Source organism: Leopardus geoffroyi, chromosome C1 (genome assembly GCF_018350155.1).
Source record: "Leopardus geoffroyi isolate Oge1 chromosome C1, O.geoffroyi_Oge1_pat1.0, whole genome shotgun sequence".
Classification (NCBI taxonomy): Eukaryota; Metazoa; Chordata; class Mammalia; order Carnivora; family Felidae; genus Leopardus; species Leopardus geoffroyi.
In genome coordinates, this window is record NC_059328.1 from 38,308,181 (window position 1) to 38,335,885 (window position 27,705).

At 36.2% G+C, this 27,705-nt stretch overlaps 1 protein-coding gene across 2 annotated transcripts in view; it reads right to left on the reverse strand.

The window, feature by feature from the left end:
* SPATA6 (spermatogenesis associated 6) overlaps positions 1 to 27,705 on the reverse strand; it is a 142,122-nt gene that overhangs the window by 12,179 nt on the left and 102,238 nt on the right. Inside the window, exon 11 of one of the 2 annotated variants that reach the window (XM_045477298.1) lies at positions 27,607 to 27,658. In XM_045477298.1, the coding sequence (XP_045333254.1) occupies positions 27,607 to 27,658 (52 nt within the window). Of the gene's footprint in view, positions 1 to 27,558; positions 27,659 to 27,705 lie in introns of both variants that reach the window. The other variant, XM_045477295.1, reaches the window with a different exon arrangement.

The following is a 27,705-nucleotide window of genomic DNA, read 5'->3' on the forward strand; positions in this document are numbered from 1 at the left end:
AAGAATAAGTACCTGGGAAACTTATGTAGATGTAAGCATTCTAATACGTACCTACTATTCATAAGCCAAAATGCACTAACAAGCCACAAGAATAAAAATGAAAGTCAAGGCAGTTAGAATCAACATACATAGCTACTGCGGCGCCTGAGTGGTTCAGTCGGTTAGGCGTCCAACTTCGGCTCAGGTCATGATCTCACAGTTTTTGAGTTCAAGCCCTGCATAGGCTCTCTGCTGTCAGTGCAGAGCTTGCTTTGGATCCTCTGTCCCCTTCTCTCCCCCCAACTCCCACCTGCTCCTGCTGTCTGTCTCTCTCAAAAAATAAATAAACATTAAAATAATAAATAAAAAAAAAGACATCGGGTTTTGAATCCCAGCTGAGCACCCAGGAGGCACAGGAGAACTGTGGAGCAGGACAGGATCACCATTGGCACTACTCTGCACAGGCTGCCTGAATAGCATGGTTTGAGACTCCCAGTCCGGGGAGGAGAGATTGGGGTGTCACCAATACCAACACAGCAGGGCTTCAAGAACAGGACAGTGGCCCCCAGTGGAGGTGGGACCCACTTACACCAAACCCCACCCCTCCATGCCTGGTAACTGCTTATCTACTGGAGCAGGACTGACACTGATTGAACTAGACAGTCTCTCATCCAGACCAGCACAGTCGCCAATACCAGGTACCAATAGACAAGTGTCCTATAGTTTTATATATTAGTCTGTTTTTTTTTTCAATTTTTAAATTTTTTTCTTTTCTTTCCTACTCTTCTATTTTTCCTTCTTTTTCTTTCTACCCTCCTCTTTCTTTCTTTTTTTTCCCCTTTGGAATCGGACTCATAGTTTCTGGTCAAGTCTTACTTTACATATATATTTTTTTCTTTCTTTCTTCTTTCTTTTTCTTTCTTTTCTCTTTCTTTTTCTTTCTTTCTTTCTTTCTTTCTTTCTTTCTTTCTTTCCCTTTTCTGGTTGTTTGTTTCATCAGGCATTTTTACTCTATTCTTTTTATACCTTTTCTGTAACTCCTTCTTCTTCATTTTCCTATCTCTCACTGGATTAAGCCTTCTAGTTTTTCTAATTCTCTGACTGGTCTTTTTTTTCCTTCACCCTCTTCATTTCTGTCTTTGTATGAGATAAGGTTCCTCCCATTTCCTTTTTTCCAAGGTTACTTCAATGAACAAATCAAAGCACAGCTGGTGGAAGGTCCAAACAATCCACCACTATGAGCAGTGGGACAGAGCAGACAAATTTGCAACAACAAAGTCCATGCCAACACATTCCAAAAACACTTCCTGAAAGCCAGGTGCTGGATGGTGTATGACCCCTTTTTAATACAGCAGGACTCGCAGGTGCAGGACACATAACAAGCTATTAAAACATGTAAAAGACAGAAACCTAGCCAAAATGATAAAACAGAAGAATTCTCATCAAAAGAAATTCCAGGAAGAAATGACAGCCAGGGAATTGCTCAAAACAGACATAAACAATATGTCTGAACAAGAATTTAGAATAAAAGTCATAAGACTAATAGATGGGCTTGGAAAAAATAAGCATAGAAGAAGAGATCTACTGCTGCAGGGATCAAAGACCTAAGAAATAGTCATGATGAATTAAGAAATGTTGTAAATGAGATACAAATAAACTAGATGCAGTGACAGCAAGGATGGAAGAAGTAGAGGACAGAATAGGTGAAATAGAAGATAATATTGTGGAAAATGATGAAGCTGAAAAAAAGAGGGAAAGGAAATTACTAGACCATGAGGAAAGAATTAGAGACCTAAGTGATTCAATGAAACGAAATAATATCTGTATCATAGGAGTTCCAGAGAAGAGAGAGAGAAAGGGGCAGGTTTATTTGAACAAATTATAGCTAAAAACTTCCCTAATCTGGGGAAGGAAACAGGCATCCAACTCCAAGAGGCACAAAGAACTCCCTTCAAAGAGAGAATTCTGAAAGCAGCTAGGGACAAACAGGCCTTAACCTACAAGGGTAGACACATAAGGGTAGAAGCAGACCTGTCCACTGAAACTTGGCAGGCCAGAAGGAAGTGGCAGGAAATATTCAATGTGCTGAATAGGAAAACTATGCAGCCAAGAATCCTTCATCCAGCAAGGCTGTCATTCAGAATAGAAGGAGAGATAAAGGCTTTCCCAGACAAACAAAAACTAGAGGAGTTCATGACCACTAAACCAGCCCTGCAGGAGATCCTAAGGGGGGTACTCTGTGAGTGGAAAGCAGCAAAGACTATAAAGGTCCAGAGATATCACCACAAACACAAAACGTACAGATAACACAATGGGACTAAATCCGTATCTTTCAATAATCACTCTGAATGTAAATGGACTAAATGCCCCAATCAAAAGACATGGGGTATCAGAATGGATAAAAAAACAATATCCATCTATATGCTGCCTACAAGAGACTCATTTAAGACATGAGGACACCTGCAGATTGAAAGTGATGGGATGGAGAACCATTTACCATGCTACTGGATGTTAAAAGCAAGCTGGAGTAGCCATACTTATATCAGACAAAGACTGTAACAAGAGATGAAGAAGGGCATTATATCATTAAGGGGTCTATCCACCAAGAGCAGCTAGCAATTGTAAATGTTTATGCCCCCAATGTGAGAGAACACAAAAATATAAATCAATTAATCACAAACATAAATAAATGTATAGAAAATAATACTGTGATTGTAGGGGACTTTAATACTCCACTGACAACAATGGACAGATCATCTAAGCGGAAAAACAATAAGAAAACAATGGCTCTGAGTGACACATTGGGCCAGATGGACTTAACAGATATATTCAAAACTTTTCAACCAAAAGCAGAATATACATTCTTCTTGAGTTCACATGGAACATTCTCCAAAACAGATAACATACTCGGTCACAAAACAGCTCTCAACAAATATAAAAGGATTGAGATCATACCATTCATATTTTCAACCACAATGCTATGAAACTTGAAATCAACCAAAAGAAAAAATTTGGAAAGCCCCCAAATACATGGAGGTTAAAGAACATCCTACTAAAGAATGAATGGCTCAACCAGGATATTAAAGAAATTAAAAAATATACAGAAGCAAATGCAAATGAAAATACAATAGTTCAAACTCTTTGGGATGCAGCAAAGGCAGTCCTAAGAGGAAAATACATTGCAACTTAGGGCTATATTAAGAGGCAAAACAATTAACGTGATTCATCACATCAATACAAGAAAGGACAAGAACGATATGATCTTCTCAATAGATGCAGAGAAAGCATTTGACAAAATACAGCATGCTTTCTTGATAAAAACCCTCAAGAAAGTAGGGATAGAAGGATCACACCTCAAGATCATAAAAGCCATATATGAACGACCAAATGCTGGTATCATCCTCAGTGGGGAAAAACTGTGAGCTTTCTCCCTAAGGTCAGGAACAAGACAGGGATGTCCACTCTCGCCACTGTTATTCAACATAGTATTGGAAGTCTTAGCCTCTGCAATCAGACAACACAAAGAAATAAACAGCATCCATATCGGCCGGGAGGAGGTCAAACTTTCACTCTTCGCAGATGACATGATACTCTACATGGAAAACCCTAAAGATTCCACCAAAAAACTGCTAGAACTGATTCATGAATTCAGCAAAGTTGCAGGATATAAAATAAACACACAGATATAGGTTGCATTCCTATACACCAACAATGAACTAACAGAAAAAGAAATCAAGAAATCAATCCCATTTACAATTGTACCAACAACCATTAAATACCTAGGAATAAATCTACCCAAAGAGGTGAAAAATCTATACACTGAAAACTATAGAAAGCTTATGAAAGAAATTGAAGAAGACACAAAAAAAATGGAAAAATATTCCATGCTCCTGGATAGGAAGAACAAATATTGTTAAAATATCAATACTACCCAAAGCAATCTACACAATCAATGCAATCCTAATCAAAATAGCACCAGCATTCTTCACAGAGCTAGAACAAATAATCCTAAACTTTGTATGGAACAAGCAAAGACCCCGAACAGCCAAAGCAATCTTGAAAAAGAAAACCAAAGCTGGAAGCATCACAATCCCAGACTTCAAACTATACTACAAAGCTGTAATCATCAAGACAGTATGGTACTGGCACAAGAACAGACACTCAGATCAATGGAACAGAATAGAGAACCCAGAAATGGACCCACAAACATATGGCCAACTAATCTTTGACAAAGCAGGAAATAATATCCAATGGAATAAAGACAGTCTCTTCAGCAAGTGGTGCTGGGAAAACTGGACAGCGACATGCAGAAGAATGAACCTGGGCCACTTTCTTACACCATTCACAAAAATAAACTCAAAATGGATGAGAGACCTAAATGTAAGACAGGAAGCCATCAAAATCCTTGAGGAGAAAGCAGGCAAAAACCTCTTTGATCTCGGCCGCAGCAACTTCTTACTCAACACGTCTCTGGAGGCAAGGGAAACAAAAGCAAAAATGAACTACTGGGACCTCCTCAAAATAAAAAGCTTCTGCACAGTGAAGGAAACAATCAGCAAAATTAAAAGGCAACTGACAGAATGGGAGAAGATATTTGCAAATGACATATTAGATAAAGGGTTAGTAACCAAAATCTATAAAGAACATATCAAACTCAACACCCAAAAAACAAATAATCAGTGAAGAAATAGGCAAAAGACATGAATAGACACTTCCCCAAAGAAGACATCCAGATGGCCAACTGACACATGAAAAAATGCTCAACTTCACTCATCATCAGGGAAATACAAATCAAAACCACAATGAGATACCACCTCACACCTGTCAGAATGGCTAACATTAACAACTCAGGCAACAACGGATGTTGGTGAGGATGGGGAGAAAAAGGAACTCTTTTGCATTGTTGGTGGGAATGCAAGCTGGTGCAGCCACTCTGGAAAACAGTATGGAGGTTCCTCAAAAAACTAAAAATAGAACTACCCTACGACCCAGCAACTGTACTACTAGGTATTTATCCAAGGGATATAGGTGTGCTGTTTCAAAGGGACACACGCACCCCCATGTTTATAGCAGCACTATCAACAATAGCCAAAGTATGGAAAGAGCCCAAATGTCCATCGACGGATGAATGGATAAAGAAGATGTGGTATATATATACAATGGAGTGTTACTCGGCAATCAAAAATAATGAAATCTTGCCATTTGCAACTACGTGGATGGAACTGGAGGGTATTATGCGAAGTGAAATTAGTCAGTCAGAGAAAGGCAAATATCACATGACTTCACGCACATGAGGACTTTAAGAGACAAAACTGATGAACATAAGGGAAGGGAAACAAAAATAATATAAAAACAGGGAGGAGAACCAAACATAAGAGACTCATGGAGAACAAACAGAGGGTTACTGGAGGGGGTGTGGGAGGGGGGATGGGCTAAATGGGTAAGGGGCACTAAGGAATCTACTCCTGAAATCATTGTTGCACTATATGCTAACTAATTTAGATGTAAATTTAAAAATAATAAAATTTTTAAAAAAGTATGTATGATGGATAATTATATATGTCAATTTGGCTCAGTCTTGGTGCCTAGATATTTGGCTGAACATTATTCTGGACATTTCTGTGAGGCTTTTATGGTTGAGGTTAACAGTGCATGAATGGACTTCCATAATGTGGGTGGGCCTCATCCAGTCAGTTGAAGGCCTTAATGGGCCAAAGACTGCCCTCCCCCAGGGAAAAAGGAATTCTGCTAGTAGACTGCCTTTGGATTTGAACTACAACTTCCCCGAGCATCGGGCCTATCTCATCAGATTTTGGACTCACCAAGCTCACAATTGCATGAGCCAATTCTTTAAAATTCCTCTTTGTCTCTCCATATATGCACATATGTATATACATATGTATATATATGTCTACACACACACACACACACACACACACACACACACACACACAATGTTCTGTTGTTTCTGTTTCCCTGGAGAATCCTGATTCACACACTATGAGAATGAGAAACTCCTACAACATACTAGTTCAGAGACTTCAGTACTTTACTTCCACCATGGATAGAACAGTCAAGACAGAAGATCAACAAAGAAATAGAAGACTTGAATCAACTAGACTTAACATCTATAAACACGCTACCAGAGAATAGCAGAATATACATTTTTCTCAAGTACACATGAAAAATTCTTCAGCAGAGACCTTACATTAAACCATAAAGTGAGTTTCAATAAATTTAAAAGGGCTTAAATCATACAAAGTATGTTATCTAGCCATAGTGAAATAAAATTAACAAATTAAAATCTTTATTGAAAACTCTCCTATAAAGATGGGCTTATTTAAAATAGTTAAGATATGGGGCACATAGGTGGCTCAGTCGGTTAAGCATCCAACTTTGGCTCAGGTCATGATCTCACAGTTTGTGGGTTTGAGCCCCACTTCGGGCTCTGTGCTGACAGACAGCTCAGAGTCTGAAGCCTGCTTCAGATTCTGTGTCTCCCTCTCTCTCTGTCCCTCCCCGCTTGTGTGCTCTCTCTCAAAAATAAATAAACATTAAATAAATAAATAAATAAAATAAAATATTTAAGAAATAATCTCACACAAACTCTTCTAGAGAATGATTAGGAATATTTCCCAAATCAGTTTTATGAGGCCAGCCAAAACTTAAGGAAGACATTACAAGAAAGGAAACTTACAGACCAATCACAATCACTAACTTAGATGTAAAAATACTCGGTAAAGCATTAGCAAATTGAAACCAGGGATATATATATTTTAAAAAGTTATGACCAAGAGTTTTGTTCCAAACATGCAAGCATGGTTTAACACTTGAATAATCAAGTAAGCAATTTACCACATTTAAATAAACCTAATTTTTTAAAACCTTTATTTATTTATTTTGAGAGAGAGACAGAAAATGAGCTGGGGAGGAGCAGAGAGAGAGAAGGAGACAGAGAATACCAAGCAGACTCTGCTGAGAACGAGGAGCCCAATGTGGGGCTCGATCCCCACCATGACCTGAGTTGAAATCAAGAGTCGGATGCTTAACTGACTGAGCCACCCAGATGCCCCTTACCACATTAAATAAAGAGGAATAGCATATAATGACTCCCACAGATGCAGTGTCATAAAATCCATATACTTACAGTAAAAAAAAATTTTTTTAACTTACAGAAAACAAAGAATAGAAGGAACTTCTGTAACGTGGCAAAGAATACCCACAAAAAATGTACAGCATGCTTCATACTTAATGTTTAATTATAAAAAGCTTCCTCTTTGGGTGGCAAACAAGAAAGGATGCCCTGTATCACCACTTCTGTTTGATATTGCTTTGGAAACCCTAGATAGTGTAATAAGGCAAGAAAAAGAAATAAAAAGCATTAAGACTAAAGAGGGAGAAATAAAAATGTCACTATTTACATTATATATATATACACATACTTAAAAAACAAAAACTACTGTCTATTAACATTAATATGTGAATGTAAGGTCACTGGATACAAGATTGCTGTATAAAAATATAATATAGTCATTATACCAAGAACGAATGGAAGATACAATTTTAAAGTATACAACTTATAATAGTATTAAAGTATCAAACATCTAAGAACAAATCTACCAAAAGAAATATAAGAATTCTAAAACTACAACATAATCAGGAGAAATTTAATATCTAAATTAATTTAAAAAGACACCACTATTGGAAGACTCAATATTGGTAAGATGTCAGTTCTCCCCTAGTGAAAGCACACATTCAATAAAATCCTAGCCAAAATCATAGCATGTTTTTTAAAACAGACCAGCTGATTTTGGAATGCAAATGGAAATTCAAAGAACAAGGAACAGTAAGCAAGAACACAGCTGAAAAACCTCTGCTTTAGATATCAAAAGTTATCATAAACGTATAGCAATTGAGAGAATATGATGTTAGTACAAAATGAGTCAAATGAACACAACAGAAGAAAATCCAGAAACAGACGCACATATATACAGTCCTAATGGAATAGACTAGAATCCAGGACCATCTCCCTGTAAACAGGGTAAGGAAAAAATGGTCATTTGAAAAAAAGATGATGGACCATAAACATAGGGGAAAAAAATAAACCTTCATCCAAATCTCACATTATACATACAAATCAAATCCACATGCATTGTAGATCTAATGTAAAAGGCAACATGACAAAAGATTTTTTTAAATAGGGAAATATATTCAGAATCATAGTTGGCCTAAGTTTTCCTATACGAATGTAAAGAAAGCACTAATCAAAATACGAACCAAAAGGAGAGGAAAATTGGGCTACATTAAATTAAGAACTTCTAATCACATAAGGACTCTTACTAAGAAAACTAACATACATGTCACAGACTGGAATATATTCATAACATAGCACATGCCCATCAGAAAATGTCCAGGAATTAAAAGACTTTAAGAGGTATATGGTACACAGACAACAAGTCTAACATGTGCTTTTTGAGAAGCACTACAAAGGCCAAACTGGATAAAAACAAGAGACAATCACAGCTAAGTGTATAATAGTAAACTGTTGAAAAGAAATGACAAGGAAAAAAAATCTTAAGGGAATTCTAGGAAGATGCTGGTGACAATGTGTGGTATGCAGAATAATGGTTCCCAAAGATGTCCATGCCTTAATTCTCAGAATCAGTAAACATATTACCCTATGTAACAGTAGGGAATTTTGCAGATTTGATTAAGGTTAAGGATCTTGAGAAAGGAAGATTACATTGGATCATCTATGTGGACCCAATCTAATCAAATGAGTTCTTAAAAGCAGAAAAATCTTTCATGGTTATGGTCATACAGAGGGAGATGTGATTAAGAATAAGGGTAAAGGATGGAGTGCCTGGGTGGCTCAGTAGGTTAACATCCAACTCTTGATTCTGGCTTAGGTCATGATCTCACGGTTCGTAGGACCAAGCCCCATGTCAGGCTCTGTGCTGTCAGCATGGAGACTGCTTGGGATTCTCTGTCTCCCTATCTCTCTATCTCTCCCCTGCTCTCTCACTCTTTCTCAAAAATAAATAAACAAATATTAAGGAAAAAAAGAATATAGCCATTTGCTGGCTTTGCAAATGGAGGTAATGGCCGCATGCCAAGGAATACGAGTGGTCACCAGAAATTGATCCTTCCTTGGAAACTCTATAAAGAAAACAGCTCTGCTGATACCTTGATTTTAGCCCAGTGAGACCTATGTCAGGTCTATAGAAATGTAAGATAATCAATTTGAACTACTAAGTTTGTGGCAATTTGTTATGGTAGCAATAAAAAAATAATACTTAGCACAAATCCCCTCATAAAAACATACAAAAATGGTTTTGGGGTTAGATGGAATAATTCATGACAGACAAATACTCATGCTGAAAACTAGAAAAGACAGAAAAAGGGGCTCCTGGGTGGTTCAGTCAGTTAAGCGTCCAACTTCGGCTCAGGTCATGATCTCATGGTTACTGGGTTCGAGTCCCGGGTCAGGCTCTGTGCTGACAGCTATGAGCCTGGAGCCTGCTTCAGATTCTGTGTCTCCCTCTCTCTCTGCCCCTCCCCTGCTTGTGCTCTGTCTCTTTCTCTCTCAAAAATAAACATTAAATTTTTTTTTAAACAAGACAGAAAAAAATAAAAATTTATGTTTTAAGTTATTAGAAAGGTACAGAATAAAAGAAGGCTAGTGATACATTTCAGAGGAGAGAAACTTTCACATGTGGACTGATGATCTGCACTTCCATTTTTCTTCAAAGCATTTGCACATCCTGAGCATGGGCTAGATGCTGAGAACCAGGACTTAGATTAGATTAGAACAAGGGTCAATGCTGTGATGCAGAAAAACCAATAACATTTTTGATGGTTGTACGAGAGTGGAATGATGTAACTAGAGTATTACAAGGCCTCAGATGCACAATCAGTTTCTCAATTATGACATTTATTGATTTATGAAGCTGTGTAAAACTAGAGGGTATGAAGTTAACCCCAAAATATTGGAAAAGTAGAGTGAATGTTCCTACAGTTTCATGGTACTTAAGAGAGAAAGACCGACCAGAGTTAGAGGCCCTAAAACACAAGCAGCAAAAACCCTGGAGATAGTATGAACACTTAAGAACCTGTAACTGTTTTTAAACTGGAAACACTTGGGGCGCCTGGGTGGCGCAGTCGGTTAAGCGTCCGACTTCAGCCAGGTCACGATCTCGCGGTCTGTGAGTTCGAGCCCCGCGTCGGGCTCTGGGCTGATGGCTCAGAGCCTGGAGCCTGTTTCCGATTCTGTGTCTCCCTCTCTCTCTGCCCCTCCCCCGTTCATGCTCTGTCTCTCTCTGTCCCAAAAATAAATAAAACGTTGAAAAAAAAAAAAATAAACTGGAAACACTTGACAATCTGGGACTAGCTAGGCTAAAAAAAAAATCTGGTCTTGGCTCAGGCAAAGGCTATTTCTGGGGATGGAGCATCCAGCAGAACTTTTTGTAAATCACATCAAGCTCAAGAAGTAAAATTGAGAACTGGAAGAACCTCAAACACAGAAGTGTCTTGTCACAGTATTTGCCAAATTATGAAGCTATGCCAGGTTGGGAGCAATAAGCTAATCCAAAAATGACTGAAAAGTGAAAGATCCATGCCATACATTTAGATGGTAATTAAAAGACAAATATCTGTCAGGAAAAAAAACAACATCATCTATCCTGAGGGCACCTGACTTCTGGGAGGAGCTAGAACCAGTCACAGAGCTGGTGCTGGCAGACAGACATCTTGGTGACTATGTAGAGCTGATGTCACAAACACAGAGATGAGAGGGGACTCAAATACATGAATATTTTCTGATGGTTCCTGGTATGGAAGTACAAGGCACTGAGCCTAAACTTTCTGAGAAGCAGGACACAAATTGCCTCAGTTTTTTGGTACTGAGAAGACAAAGACCTGAAAAACTCCCAACTTGAAAGCACCATAGGCTAATGACCAAAAACAAGGGCTGCTGAAGTGAGATTTAGCAAAAGTTTGATTAAGGATAAACTGAGATTTCCCAAAACATCAATATTGCCTCAACCCAGTTTGATCTCTTTTGAACAAGTTTAGCCCTGATGTTCCCTGCCTAGGAAAGGAAAGAGGGAACCCTCTCATCACTTGGAAAGATCTTAAGTTCTTTTAAAAACTGGGGCACCTGGGTGGCTTAGTCAATTGAGTGTCCGACTTGGGCTCAGGTCATGATCTCACAGTTTGTGTCTTCGAGCCCCACAACGGGCTCTGTGCTGACAGCTCAGATCCTGGAACCTGTTTCTGATTCTGTGTCTCCCTCTCTCTCTGCTCCTCCCCTGCTCACACTCTATCTCTCTGTCTCTTAAAAATAAATAAATGTCAAAAAGATTTTTAAAAATGTCTAGAATTTAATTATGAAATAAATGGTACAGTCACGACAGTACAACTGGTAAGCAAGGGTAAAAAAGACAAAGAAAGCAGATCACAAATATAATCCAGGTACTGGAATTAGGAGATTAAGCACTTTAAAGTAACCTTGATCAATATGTTCAAGAAAATAGATAAAAAACTGGACAAAATAGACACAAAGGTTAAGGGTTTCCAAAAACACTGACATGTATAAAAATTAATCAGAAAAACATTTGATATCTAAACATAAATAGTAGAAATAAAGAATTTAGTAGTTGGGCTTAACAATGTATTGGAAACAGTAGAAGACAAGATCCATGAACTAGAATATATGTTTCTAGGAAATGCTAATAAAAGAGGAAATAAAATGACAAATACAGAAAGAAGTGCAAGAAACTGAGGGAGATAATCAAAAGGTCTAACAGATGTAACTGGACCAAGAAGTAAGGAATAAAGGTATAGCACATTTGAAGAAATAAAGGGCTAGAGTTTCCAAAATTAATTTAAGTCATGAATTTAGATTCAAGAAACTCTGATCAGGGTTAATACATAAACCAAATCTTTCAAAACCAAGGACAAGAGAAAATACTAAAAGAAGCCACAGATAAAAGACATTACTTTCAAAGAAGCAAGAGTAAGACTGACAACAGACTTCTCAAGGAAATAATGGAAGTCATAAGATAACAAAATGATATTTTTATATTTATTTATTTATTCATTCATTCATTCATTCATTCATTCATTCATTCGTTTATTTGTTTATTCATTCATTTATTTATTTAGTGGGCTTCATGCCCAGTGTGGAGCCCAATTCAGGGCTTGAACTCACGACCCCGAGATCAAGACCTAAGCGGAAATCAAGAGTCAGACGCTTAGCTTCTGAGCCACCCAGGTGCCCCACAAAATGTTATTTTTAAAGTAAGGGAAGAAAAACATCTGCCCACATATACATCTATGCCCAGTGAAGAAAAATCCAACATAGATTTAGTGGATATGTAAATAAACAAGTAAGTACTAAAAAGAAGTAAATAAAAATGAGAAAATTCTCCAACAGCAGGCCCATACAAAAAGCCCTAAGGGGAATTCTTAGGGCAAATGGGAAATGATTCAAAATGAAAACAGAATTCAAAACTAAAATGCAACCAAAAAAGGATGAATATGTAGGCAAATGTAAGTGAAGATTTCTATACAAAATAATAGTATCAACGCACTGTGGAATCTAAAATACATATAGATAAAATGTATCACAACAATAACTTTAAAGAAGCAAGGGATTTAAATGGAGTGCAAATGTTCTAAAATTATCAAAAAACTGGTAAAGAAAACATTGTATGAGATTACAATAGAGGATACAAGTATTTAATATATATACATATATTTTGAAAGAATAGTAAGCAAATATATACCCTATGAGTTAAAAGAAGGAGAAAAGGGAATAAAAATATCTTAGTTGAGGGAGACATGCAGGAGATTTAAAAATAAACATGAACATGGGGCGCCTGGGTGGCGCAGTCGGTTAAGCGTCCGACTTCAGCCAGGTCACGATCTCGCGGTCCGTGAGTTCGAGCCCCGCGTCAGGCTCTGGGCTGATGGCTCAGAGCCTGGAGCCTGTTTCCGATTCTGTGTCTCCCTCTCTCTCTGCCCCTCCCCCGTTCATGCTCTGTCTCTCTCTGTCCCAAAAATAAATAAACGTTGAAAAAAAAAAAAAAAAATAAACATGAACAGATCTGTCAAATAGAAAAATAGTAAGATAATGATACAAACCCAACAATATCAGTAATTAAATGATAACAGTAATTAAATGATAAAGGGAAAGACTGACTACTATAAAACCCAACTATAAAAGACACACATCTTCAATATAAGGATACAGAAAGGGTGATTGTAAAAGAGTGAAAAATACCAATTAACATTAACCAAAAGAAAGTTGATAGGACTATAATAATATCAGACTAACTACATTTGAAGGCAAGAAGCTTTCCTAGAGGTAAAGACATTTCACAATAATAATAGGTCGATTAACCAGAACAAAAAACACAATCTAAACCTGTATGCATCCAAAACAGTTTCAGCATATGCAAAGCAAAACCATACTACATTACCAATTCATACCCTCTGGAATACCTATAATGGGAAAATAAAACCCAGAAAATACAGTGTGTTAACAAGGATGTAGAAAACCAGAACTCTCAACCATACTGAGACACTTTGAAAATGTGTTTCAATACTGAAACACTTTGAAAAACTCTTTGGCAGCATCTTCTACAGAAGAATACACATTCTGTAGGACCCAGCAATTCCATTTTAGGTATATATCCAACAGGAATACATATATATGTTCATCAAGGAACATATACAGTAATGGTGATAGCAGTACTATTAGTATTAGCCTCAAAAAGTAGAATTAACTGATAAATTTTGCTACTCTTATTGGAATACTGTAAGGCAAGGGGTGGCAAACTATAAGGACCAAATAGTATTTATGTTCAGCTTTGCAAGTTATGTGCTCTTTGTCACAATTACTCCCCTCTGCTGTTGTAGCTTGAGAACAGCCATAAATAATACATAAGTAAATGGGTCTATCTATGTTCCAATTAAACTTTATTTAAAATTTAAAAGTCTGGAATTCACCAGTGGGCCATAGTTTGCTGACTCCTGCTATACAGTAATAAAAATGAAACACATGCATGTCACAAACATAATAATCAGCCAAAGAGACCAAATATAAAAGAATATATACCATATGATTCCACTTCTGAAATGTTCAAAAACACGTAAAACTAGCCTATATGTTGTTAGATATTATAATAATAGGTTTCGTAGTGACTGAGAAGAGGCACCAGAGGCATTTCTGGGGGGCTGGTAATGTCATGTCTCTGACCTGGATGCTATTCACCCACGAGGGTTCACTTTTTATTTTTTATTTATTTATTTATTTTTTAGAGCATGTATCAGAATTTTATTCCATTTTAAGGCTGAATAATATTCCATTGTTAGGACATTTTTTGATTATTGATTCTTTTTTTTTCAATATATGAAATTTATTGTCAAATTGGTTTCCATACAACACCCAGTGCTCATTCCAAAAGATGCCCTCTTCAATACCCATCACCCACCCTTCCCTGCCTCCCACCCCCCATCAACCCTTAGTTTGTTCTCAGTTTTTAAGAGTCTCTTATGCTTTGGCTTTCTCCCACTCAAACCTCTTTTTCTTTTTTCCTTCCCCTCCCCCATGGATTTCTGTTAAGTTTCTCAGGGTCCACATAAGAGTGAAAACATATGGTATCTGTCTTTCTCTGTATGGCTTATTTCACTTACCATAACACTCTCCAGTTCCATCCACGTTGCTACAAAGGGCCATATTTCATTCTTTCTCATTGCCACGTAGTACTCCATTGTGTTTTTTAAAGACTCACTGTGCCACAAAACTTAGAATTAAAGTACATTATACTGAAATAAAATTTTAAAAATTACCTAGAAGAGCAGTACTAAAAAAATCCATGGGAAACATCTGCAACAAAATTAAGGGACAAGATATTCCCATGAACCCAAAATATCAGGAGACATGCATAAATCTCCAGTAGATAATAGAGATGGTAACACCATCTGTTGAAATCAGAGGAAAGCATTGAGGCATCTGATAAACCAAATAACTTCAAAGTAACAAAATGGAGTATTCACTCAAAAGGCTGGTGGGCCAATTTAAGAACAGAAACTGAAATTGGAAGAGGTTTTCTCACTTTCATAGCGATGAGTACAAAGGATTTACAATAAATTCTGAAGGAGCTGGAGCAGTGAGATCCATTAACTCTCAAAACTAACACTCCAAAGTCACCTTCCAAGATAAAACTTTACATTGAGTATAAACATTTGGAAAAAGAATACACACTGAAAAGGGGAAAAAAGCAAAGGAAAGAAAAATTCTATATAAAAGTTGGGAAGAAAAAGAAAGCCAGGAAATCTCAGAAACTAAGCTGCCATGCGTATTCTAGAATAAATGATGAGACAGAAAAAAGAGCTCTCAAACTACATATTTAGAAAAGTTAATCTAAATCATGTATCTCTTTCTAAAAGTTCAAAATAATCATTATAAATGGTTTAAATTTCATAAAAAGCTTTAAGGGGGGTAGGGGGAGGCCAAATAAGATGCCTTCAATGAAAACATGCCAGAAGACATGTTCACAAAACAGATGGCAGGCAAATGTATTACCTGTATCCTCATAACTTGACAATTTGTCTTCCCAAGAGTAAATGATCTTATGAGAGAAAAAGACAGAAGCTTCAATGTCTTTTTAATCTAGTCTCAGAAGTCATACACTGTTATTTTTGCAAAGGTCTATTATTTACACAGATTAGCCCCATTCATGTGTGGTGGGAGGTAACTACACAGGGGTGGTAATACTAGTAGGCAAAAAAATCACTGGTAGCCATCTAAAAGGTTTATTATAACCCAGAAGTAAAAGAACAAAGCTAAAAGTCCTTAAAAATAGTATATTTTAAGAAATCAGAAAAAAAATTTAATGAGATGATAAAAGTCAGAAAAATAAGAAATTAAAGAAAAATAAGTTTGGAAAGGAAAAGTAAACTAAAAGATATATAAAATGGATGAATAATAATGTCATAAGAGAAAATGATGAAAAGGAAAAAATCATTTGATTTTAAGAAAAATAAAAGTATGAAAAGAATTTGAGACAGGGAAAAATACATATCATTTGCAAATAAGATCCAACATACATATAATGGAAGTTCCAGAAAGAAAGGCGAAAGAAAGAAAGAAAGAAAGAAAGAAAGAAAGAAAGAAAGAAAGAAAGAAAAAGAAAGAGGAGGAGAGGAGAGGATACAGGAGAGGAGAAGGAAACAGAATATATACAAAAAGTTATCATTTAAGAGAATATTCATAAAAATATTGAAAATATAACAAAAGACACATGATGTACAATGGAAAAAAATCAATCCAGAATAATCAACACCATCATGTATGCTGCTATTATTACTAAACTTTAAAAATGAAGGAAGGGGCGCCTGGGTGGCGCAGTCGGTTAAGCGTCCGACTTCAGCCAGGTCACGATCTCGCAGTCCGTGAGTTCGAGCCCCGCGTCGGGCTCTGGGCTGATGGCTCAGAGCCTGGAGCCTGTTTCCGATTCTGTGTCTCCCTCTCTCTCTGCCCCTCCCCCGTTCATGCTCTGTCTCTCTCTGTCCCCAAAATAAATAAACGTTGAAAAAAAAAATTTAAAAATGAAGGAAAAAAAAAAAAACCCTGAATTTCCAGGCTAAAAAACCAAGTCACTCACAAAGGAAAGAAAATTGGATTTTACGTAGATTTGGACAACAAGATTCTGTATCACAATCAAGTAACATATTTATAATAAAGAAAATGTAAGCCAAGGATTTTTATATCTAGCCAAAGTAACTTTGAGGCATAAAGACTACAAACAAAATATTATCATGCAACTCAGGTGACATTTATCCCATGAGCCTTTCCTTAGTAATCTATTAGAGAATGAGTTTCAGACAACTAATTGGAGAAGACACTGCCATAAAAGAGTAAACATTAAGTATTTAGATGTAGAACTCTAAATGAAATATATAAAGGAGAGAATATAGTATATAATGGAATATATATATAATATAATGGAATGTGCTCTGAAAATGTAGATGAGTACAGTTGTGAAAAAGTGGAACGCAGAAAATGTGGAAGGCATATGTAAAAAAATTCTTTAACTGTCTTCAATAATTACATCTTTGATGGTAATTTGCTATTTTTGTTCTGAGATCATTTTGTTAACAAAGTCAATAAGGACTTGGGTTAGATTCTAATTTTATTACCTTGAATGCATCTGAATTCATGACTCCTGGATTCCGGGATAAAGTCTAAATATCTTAGTCTGCCTTTCCATGATTTGGCCCAACAAGGACCTTCTGCTCTACCTGGATTATTCCTTACAATTTCCACATGGAGTTTTGTCTAAAAAAAATGCATTTCTGTACAGGACAGCCTGATAAGATTAAGTCACATTTACTCTTATTTTTTACTCTTATTTCTGCTATTTAAAGCATCTAGGCATTGGAATGGCTACACAGAGTGAGCAAGTGAGAGAGAATATGAATGAATCAGGAATTATGTGCCTGATGATGAAAGACATAGCATGACTCTACCTTTGCTTATATTTAAAAGGGATTTTTAAATAACTACATATTGTCATTTGTACTCAATATGGCAATCACTGTGTTTAATTGTAATGTTTACTTTATTCAATGTACCTACTGATGTGGTTGGGTATTAATTTACTGTTTTCTATTTATCCTACCTATCCTATATTCTGTGTTTCCCTCTAGTACCTTATTTCTGTCAAAAGGCACTAGAGTCTGGAATTTTTAGATACACTAGCAAAAGGACTGGGGTCTTTGTTGAAGTGATCTTACATTTTCTTGAATAAATGTGAAAATCAAAATGGTGGGTGTTTGCTACCTTTTTAACTAGATTTTATTTTCAACTGAATCTTTCCTGATCAGACTTTCATTAGCTTGTTTGAAATAAGTTCTCTTAATTTTTTAATGATTACCAAACTTCCAACACATTATGTTTTACCTCTCCTCTGTACTAGTCAAATGTTTAGTGATTCATAAAGGACTTTTTCACAGTCTCAGAAGAGGTTGATATTTAAATAAAATCTTTGTGAAGTAAAAAAACCAAAAAACACACCCTTTTTTTGTAAATTGTAAAATTCTTTGTGAAGTAAAAAAATAAAATTTAAAAACCCTGATATTTACTTTTAAGATGGTATATCTTTGTCTATGAGTATCCTTCAAGTAGGACCAAACTGTGTTTTGATCTGACCTGTGTCCAGAGTGTGGCCACAATGTCTACGTCTAGTATGTTGGTGTTTATTTGTTTCTGAACATGTATTCTGTTGACAGAGCTTATATTTGCATATTTTACATGTTTATGTTTGGGCATATTATCGAACTAATGTGTGTCAGATTGTATTCTGTGTGTTTATTTCTTTAGATCTTAGTGGTTAAGATCAAAGACTATTACTATTAATCTAGATTCAAATCTCGGTTCCAATCATCTTAAATGGCTACATGACCTTATACAAGTCACTCAACTTTTCTGAGCCTCAGCTCATCTTTAAAATAGTAATTACTTTGTAAGATTATTGTGATGATAAAATGGAAACACATACAGAGTGCCTGGGACGTAGTGAACATTTAGTAAACAGTTATTCCTATGTAATCAATTTATTTCTCTCTGGAAGAACAATGGCATTATTTATTTATGCTTTTTATTCTTATACTTAATCATATACTGTGCCACAGGTTTTTTTACTTTTATATTTATTTATTGGTTTATTAAATAATCATTGGATTATATAAGTTCCTTATGGGCAGGAAATCTGATTTCATGAAAAAGACCCCTAGTGCTGTGCATAATGCCAGACACACAGCATGCCGGTATTTGGTGGAAAAAGCTCGATTATACCATATGAATTAACACAGGCGGAAAAATATGACTAATTTTAAGAGCTTGTGTTCAGGCCACTCTTAGTGTAAAGCAATTTAAGATATTGACATTAGTGCCCAGTTTAAGCCAACATGAGCAACTTTACTGCATATATATTGTTTTTGTTTAAAGGCATTAGGAAGCTGCTTAAACAGTGGTATGAACAGTGCCACTAGTACTTCTGAGAGAAGAGGTGAACTGAAGGTCTGCAGCTCTGCAGCTGGTGTTTTCCTGGGGGCATTTGTGTTCTGAGCATAGAACAAAAATGTTGGGGATCGATGCTTTGTTCAACCACAGGTCCACTCCTGGAGCACAAAGAAACCAGCAGGATTTTGGCAGTCTTACTATGCTAGATGTACAAAACTAAAAGCCTGAGAGGCCAAAATCCATTGAGACATGATGGGTGCAAAACCAAGCTAACTGTTCCCTCAAGACACTAGCAGAATGTGTGAAACAGTGCAGGATAAAAGGACAAAAAGCTAAGCAGAAAGTGTTTGAAAAGCAGAAGAGATTTTCTGCTGTCTTGCCTAAGAAGAATTATACATAGTACCCTTTGAGAGGGAAGGGCCTATAATCACACTAGTTCTCAGTTAAAAGCCCAAAGAGCTGAAATTAAGAACTTAAAACAATTGACCCTTGAACATGGGTTTGAGCTGTGTAGGTCCACTTATAATGCAGATTTTTTACAGTACTGTAAATATATTTTCTCTTCCTTATGATTTTTTTTTGTTTTCTTAGTTAAGTTTCAGGGGAGTCAAAAAAATTATATGTAGATTTCTGACTGTGTGAAGGGGGTGTGGTGCCTCTAACCCCCACATTGTTCAAGGATCAACCATAGTTTAACTTTTTATTTTTGAATATTTAGATATACAACACAGTTGAAAGATAAAAGAGTTCTTATACACAGGAACTTCACCCCTCACCCAGGTTGTCTTAATGTTAACATCTTATGTAACCACCATTCATTTTGCAAAACTAAGACATTAACATTGGTACAGTAATTATCTAAACTGAAATTTTATTTGCATTGCACCAGTTTTGCCAGTGACGCACTTCTGTTCCAGGATCCAATACAGGATATCATGTTGCTTTTAGTCATTATTTCTCTATACTCTCTTCTAATCTGTGACAAGTTTCTGTCCTTCCTCGTTTCTCATGACCTTGATAGTTTGGAAGAGTACTGGTCAGGAATTTTGTAGGAAGTTTCTCAATTTGATTTTGTCTGATGTTTTTTCATGTTTAGGCCAGGGTTATGGGTTTTGAGGAACAACCCTTCACATTACCTGATATCAAGGAATACAGGATATCAGCATGAGTTAATGATTACTGATGTTAAACTCGATCACTTTGTAAAGGTGGTGTCTTCCAGATATCTCCAAGTTACACTTTCTTTCTATTTTAAAAACAAATCATTAAGTTTAGCCCACCCTCAAAGGAAGAGGAATTAAGCTCCACCTCCTGGAGGGGGCAGTATCCTCAATTATTATTTACAAATCTTCTGTAAGGAAGATGTGTCCATTTTCATCCTTGGTCATTCATTGTTTCGCTTATGTCAATATATACTCATGGATATTTATTTTATTCTTTGGGTCATAATCCAAATATTTTATTTATTTTGTTGCTCAAATTATTCTGACAACGGCCACAGGGACTTAAGATTGGCTCCTGTGTTCTTCTTATATGCCCCTATTCTCCTCACTCACTCCCCTCAGCCTTTTCTTTTTTATGCAATTCCTCACTTCCCATACTACAAGATGTTCCATCCTAATCTTGTGTTTTCCCTGTCCTAGCCCCAGAGTCAGCTATTTCTCTAAGAGTCCTGATAACTTTTATTGAGTGTCGGTATTTAGAAACCAAGATCTGGAAGCTGGGTGTGCTCACTGCTATTGGATTGTCACTCCTTTTAGGCCCTTTTGGAGGGCAACACTAGGAACCATGGATGTGTATTAACCCAAATATACAATCAGCTCTGTATTTCTGAACCAATTTCTCTATATATATTAAAATAAACATGAATTAAACTGTTATTTTAGACAACAAATAACATCATGCAGTTCATTCCACCCCTCACCCACCTTGTTTCTTTGTCACTTATTTTCTGACACTGAAAAACCTGGCTGTCTTTATCTATGATATATTTACTTACTTGTCCAACTCTCATATATATATGTAAAGTCTTTTCATAATTGCTAATCCAATACCCTGTATAAAACACACTTATCTAGTAAAATGGGGGTTAGCAAACTTCAATTCCCAGGCTAATTCTGACCCTTTGTCTGTTTTGGTAAGGCCTTAAGATAAAAGTAATTTTTACCTTTAAAAAAATTTTTTTAATGTAAATCCAAGTTAGCTAACATATAGTGTAATAATGGTTTCAGGAGAAGAATTTAGTGATTCATCACTTACATATAATACCTAATGCTCATCCCAACAACTGCCCTCCTTAATGCCCATTACCCATTTAGCCCATACCCCTACCCAACACCCCTCCAGCAACCTTCAGTTTGTTCTCTGTATTTAAGTCTCTTATGGTTTGCCTCCCTCTCTCTTTTTATCTTATTCTTCCTTCCCTTCCCCTATGTTCATCTTGTTTCTTAAATTCCACATGAATGAAATCATATGATATCTATCTTTCTCCAACTGACTTTTTTTGCTTAACATAATACATTCTAGTTCCATCCAGGTTGTTGCAGATGGCAAGATTTCATTCTTTTTGATCGCTGAGTAATAGGCCGTTGTATATATACACCAAATCTTCATCCACTCATCAGTTGATGGACATTTGGGCTCTTTGCATTATTTGACTATTATTGATAGTGCTGCTATAAACATTGGGGTGCATGTGCCCCTTTGAATCAGCACTCCTGTATCCTTTGGACAAATTCCTAGTAGTGCAATTGCTAGATAAAAGGGTAGTTCTATTTAATTTTTTTGAGGAACCTCCATACTATTCTCCAGAATGGCTGCAGCAGTTTGCATTCCTACCAGCAGTGCAAAAAGTATTTCCTTTTCTCCACATCCCTGCCAATATCTATTGTTTCCTGAATTGTTCATTTTAGCCATGCTGACAGGTGTGAGGTGGTATCTCACTGTGATTTTGATTTGTATTTCCCTGATGATGAGTGATGTCAACACATTTTCATGTGTCTGTCTGCCATATGGATGTCTTCTTTGTCTGTTCATGTCTTCTGCCCATTGCTTCACTGGATTATTTGTTTTTTGGGTGTTGAGTTGGATAAGTTCTTTATAGATCTTCAATATTAACTCTTTATCCAATGTCACTTGCAAATATTGTCTCCCATTCTGTTGGTTGCCTTTTAGTTGATTATTTCCTTCACTATGCAGAAGACTTCAATCTTGATGAAGTCCCAATAGTTAATGCTTGCTTTTGTTTCCCTTGCCTCTGGAGACATGTCTAATAAGAAGATGCTGTGGCCGAGGTCACAGAGGTTGTTGCCTGTTTTCCCCTCTAGGATTTTGATGGTTTCCTGTCTTAAATTTAGGTCTTTCATCCATTTTGAATTTATTTTTGTGTATGGTATAAGAAAGTGGCCCAGGTTCATTCTTCTGCATGTTGCTGTCCAGTTTTCCTAACACCATTTACTAAATAGATTGTCTTTTTTCCACTGGATATTCTTTCCTGCTTTGTCAAAGATTAGTTGGCCATACATTTATGGGTCCATTTCCAGGTTCTCTATTCTGTTCCATTCATCTATGTGTCTTTTCTTATGCCAGTACCATACTGTCTTGATGATTGCAGCTTTGTAATACAGCTTGAAGTCTGGAATTGTGATGCCTCCAGCTTTGGTTTTCTTTTTAAACACTACATTGGTTATTCAGGGTCTTTTCTGGTCCCATACAAATTTTAGAATTTTTGTGCTAGCTCTGTGAAGAATGCTGGTGTTATTTTTATAGAGATTGCATTGAATGTGTAGATTGCTTTGGGTAGTATTGACATTTTAACAGTATTTGTTCTTCCGATCCATAAGCATGGAATGTCTTTCCATTTCTTTATGTCTTCTTCAATTTCTTTCATAAGCTTTGTATAGTTTTGAGTACAGATCTTTTACCTCTTTGGTTAGGCTTATTCCTAGGTTATTTTATTTTATTTTTTTTTAAAAAAGGTTTTTTTTAACGTTTATTTATTATTGAGAGACAGAAAGAGACAGAGCATGAGCATGGGAAGGGCAGAGAGAGGGACACAGAATCTGAAGGAGGCTCCAGGCTCTGAGCTGTCAGCACAGAGCCCAACATGGGGCTCAAACCCAACAAACCCCAAGATCATGACCTGAGCCAAAGTCAGATGCTTAACCAACTGAGCCACCCAGGTGCCCCTCCTAGGTTATTTTATGGTTTTTTTGGTGCAATTGTAAATGGGACTAATTCCTTGATTTCTCTTGCTGCTGCTTAATTACTGGTGTATATAAATGCAACTGATTTCTGTACACTGATTTTATATCCTGCAACTTTGCTGAATTCATGTATCAGTTCTAACAATTTTTGGTGTAGTCTTTTGGGTTTTCCATGTAGATTATCATGTTGTCTGGGAAGAGTGAAAGTTTGACTTCTTCCTGGCCAGTCTGTATGCCTTTTATTTCTTTTTGTTGTCTGATTGCTGAGGCCAGGACTTCCATAACTATGTTGAACAACACTGGTGAGAGTAGACAACCCTGTCGTGTTCCTGACCTTAGCAGAGAAGCTCTCAGTTTTTCCCCATTGAGGGTGATATTAGCTGTCAGTATTTTGTATATGGCCCTTATGATCTAGAGGTATATTCCTTCTATCCCTACTTTCTTAATTTTTATCTTTTTAAATGGGAGGGGGAGAGGTTTCATGAATATCATATGAAATTCACATTTTAGTGCACATGGATAAAGTTTTACTGAAATACAGACACATTCACCTGTTTACCTATTGCCTATGTGTGCTTTAGTGCTACAACAGCAGAACTGAGTCGTGTGACAGGGACCCTATGGTACCAAAAATATTTACTCTCTGGCTCTTTGCAGAAAATGTTTGCAAATCCCTGCAAAAGAATATAGTAATTAGTTCTTTTTATCTGTAGCCTCACAGCTTTTTTATTTAGCAAACTGAATTTAAGGCTCTCCATGTTGTTGTATGAATTTATAGCTCACTCTTTTTTATTGCTGAGTTATATTCCCCATTGAGTGGCTGTACCATAGTTTGTTCATCATTTGCTTTTGAGGAGCATATAGATTGTTTCTAATTTGGGATAATTATGAATAAATTTTCTATAAACATTCACATATAGGTCTTTGTGTGAATGTAAGTTTTCAGTTAATTTGGGTAAATACTTTAAAGTAGGATTGCTAGGTCACATAAGTGTATTTAAACTTATACAAAACTGCCAAACTATCCCGTAGCTGTATCATTGGGCATTCCCACTAGCACTGAATGAGAATTCCTGTTGCTCCATATCCTTGACAGCATTTACTAGTCTAAGGCAAAGAGAGAGACAGGGAGACACAGAATCTGAAGTAGGCTCCAGGCTCCAAGCTGTCAGCACAGAGCCCGACACAGGGCTCGGACTCACAAACTGTGAGATCATGACATGAGCGAAGTCGGACGTTTAACCAACTGAGCCACCCAGATGCCCCACTAGAGGACATTTCTAAAGAAAATATCAAACTAGACAGAGAGAGAGGAAAAGAAAAAAATTAAAAATATCAAAATAAGCATAAGATATATATGAGATACAGTCTAAAAATCTTATATAACTGGGAGTCCAGAGGAATGGGAAACAGATAATGGGGCAGAAGCAATGTTGAAAGAAATAATGGCTACAGGTTTTCTAAAACTGATGAAAAATGTCAACCTACAAATTTAGGAAGCTCTGAAAACTTAACATAGATTAACCCAAGAATACCACATCTAGGTATATAATGGTAAAATTACTAAACACAAAGTGGAAGAGTGAATTTTAAATATAACGGGAGTAGGAGGAGAAATACCTACATTACTTCAAAAGTGTAGGAGCTGACTTTTCAAGACATAAAAGAAGCCAGATGATGATGGAATAGCTTCTTTAAAATGACAAAGAGGTTGCCTGGGTGGCTCAGTGGGTTTGGATCCTGGAGCCTGCTTTGGATTCTGTGTCTCCCTGTCTCTCTCTTTGCCTCTCCCCCACTCACGCTGTCTCTCTGAAAAATAAACGTTAAAAAAATAAATAAATAAAAGAGAAGAAAATAACTACCAACCTAGAGTTTTATATCCAGTAAAACCATCCCACATAAAAGTGAAAACAAGATGTTTTCAAACAAAATCAGAATTCACAGCCAGGAGAATGTCATGAAAGAAGAATTAAAGGACGCTCTTCAGGCAGAAGGAAAATGACTCCAGAATCCATATGGGAACATGGAATTGCAGGAAAGAATGAACAATAATAGAACAGATAAATAAGTGATTAGTATGAATAAACATCATATAAACAAAATTAATTTCTTGTGTGTTTTATACATGTAGAATTAAAAGTACAAAATCAAAATGCAAAATATGAAAAAAAGGAGACGGGTTAAATGTTTTTAGGCCCCAATACTGGTAGAGAGGTCAACAAAAAATAATTTGTCAAGTGTACAAGCTGAAATCTCCAGGGCAGCCAATAATAGAAGAGTTAGAAGATGAATTAACAAGTTAATAAAAAGGAAAATAAGTTATAAAAATGCTTGCTAATTCCAACCAAAGACAATCTACATAAAAATCCTAGATTTTAATTCTTCAAAAACAAAAACAAAACGTGCTACTCACAATATATACACTTTAAGTACAATGATAAAAAGAAAAAAAGAAAAAAATATATACCATTCATAGACTAGCCAAAATAAAGCCATTCTAACTATACAAATATCAGATAAAACGTACTACCCTCAAGCAAGGAGATGAATAGGGGCATTCACAATAAAAGGCTCATATCACAGTCTGAAGTCTATATCCAACCAATGACACAGCTTCAAAATACATAAAATTAATAAAACTAGAAAGAAATGTGGAGGCTTAAACCTTTCTTGGGATTTGAGATCTATCTACCATGATACAGAAAAAATAATTTTAACCAGAACATACATTTAAATGTGAAAAAAAAAAAACAAAAACCCATTAGAGGAAAACATAGGAGAAAGTCTCAAAGTACACAAAATTTCTAAAAATGCTGATCAACAAATTAAAAATAATGAAATAGATTCATTAGGATCAAGAATTTTTTTTCATCAAAGACGTCACTAAGAAAATAAAAAGATGAGGCATAGAGTGAGAAAAGACAATTACAAAATATATATCTAAGAATTCATATCAAGGATCTATGTGGAACTCTGAACAAAAAACCAAAAGGAGACAATTCAGTACAAAAATTCACAAATAACCTGAACAAGCATTCACAAAAGAGAATATCCAATGGCCAATAAACATATACATTAGTCATCAGGAAATAGCAAATTAAAACCATTATATGATACACTACCTCTTAGCAAATGCCAAAAGGAAAACTCACATAAGCACATACACACACACGTCAATCAAGTACCAGTGAGGATGTGCAGCAAGTACAACTCTCACACACAGGTAGTTAAAATCACTTGAAAAATTCTTCTGACAGCGCCTTCTAGGGCTGAGTGTACACATAACCCATGACTGGGCAATTCCAGATAAGAATACATACTCAATACAATGATACCTTCATTGCATCATTGTATTCTACATACGCATCAAGGTATACATACAATGCTTATAGCAGCTTTATAAGAGCCCAAACCAGAAACAACCCAAATGTCCATTAACAGAGGAATGAATAAATCAACAGTAGCAGCTTCATAAAATAAAATACTGTATAGCAGCAAAAGTGAAGAACTGTTTCTAAATATAACAAGATGTCTGTAGCGCACGATAGTCTGAATTGCAAAATCAAAGTGAAACAAGTCAGAGAAAAAAAGTACATACTGAAGGATGTCACTTATACAAAGATTAAAACACGTAAGACTAATCTTGCCATTAGAACTTAGGATAATGTTTACCCTTGAAGTGGCGGCAGCTGAGAGGAAATGCGAGAGAGAGGAAATGTCAGATTCCCAACATGACACTCATGATAAATGATTGTTTTTTAAACTGCTGAAACAAAAAAATCACAAAAAGAATGCACTGTAATTATTTCCCAGCTGCCCGTCATATATATGTTTATTTGCCTTACCTCAGAAAATATTCTCATATTGATGGTCTCTAATATTAAACCTAGTAAACCTGACTGGCTCTTTTCCTCTTTTAAACAACATAAAAATCAGCTGGGAAGCTTCTTCAAAATAATTATTTCTCACCCCACCTCCCCTCATTCTACCATTTAGAATACAATCTATTTGCAAGAAATGGAATTGTTTCATACTGGGCCATAAAACAAGAGCCCCCATACTTGGAAGGCAATGAAATAATTATCATAAAGTCACTACTTACTACGAGATGTGATCAATAACACTGTTTAGAGTTCAGATGATGTCAAACATTTTGCACAATGACTCAGGTCAAGAGGAAGTTAGAGATGTTGCCTTTAGCAAAACCACTGACTTCCACCAAATGGAGGTTGTATCTTTTTTTCTTCTCTTTCAGTGATTAACTATTACAGGCTTAAGCATCTGGAGTGGTTCTCTTGCCCAATTAGAAAAGGCCTTCAAGAGGAAATTTTAGAAACTAACATATAAATGTCTTTGATGAGCCTGATGTGATTTCAAGACATTTTTTACCCGGTCATGGATCTCATCGCAGTTTGAAGGTGAACACCAATCAGAATGGAATCTGTAGGCATAAAAAACAAAGGTGACTTGTAGCCAGAGGGAGAGAAA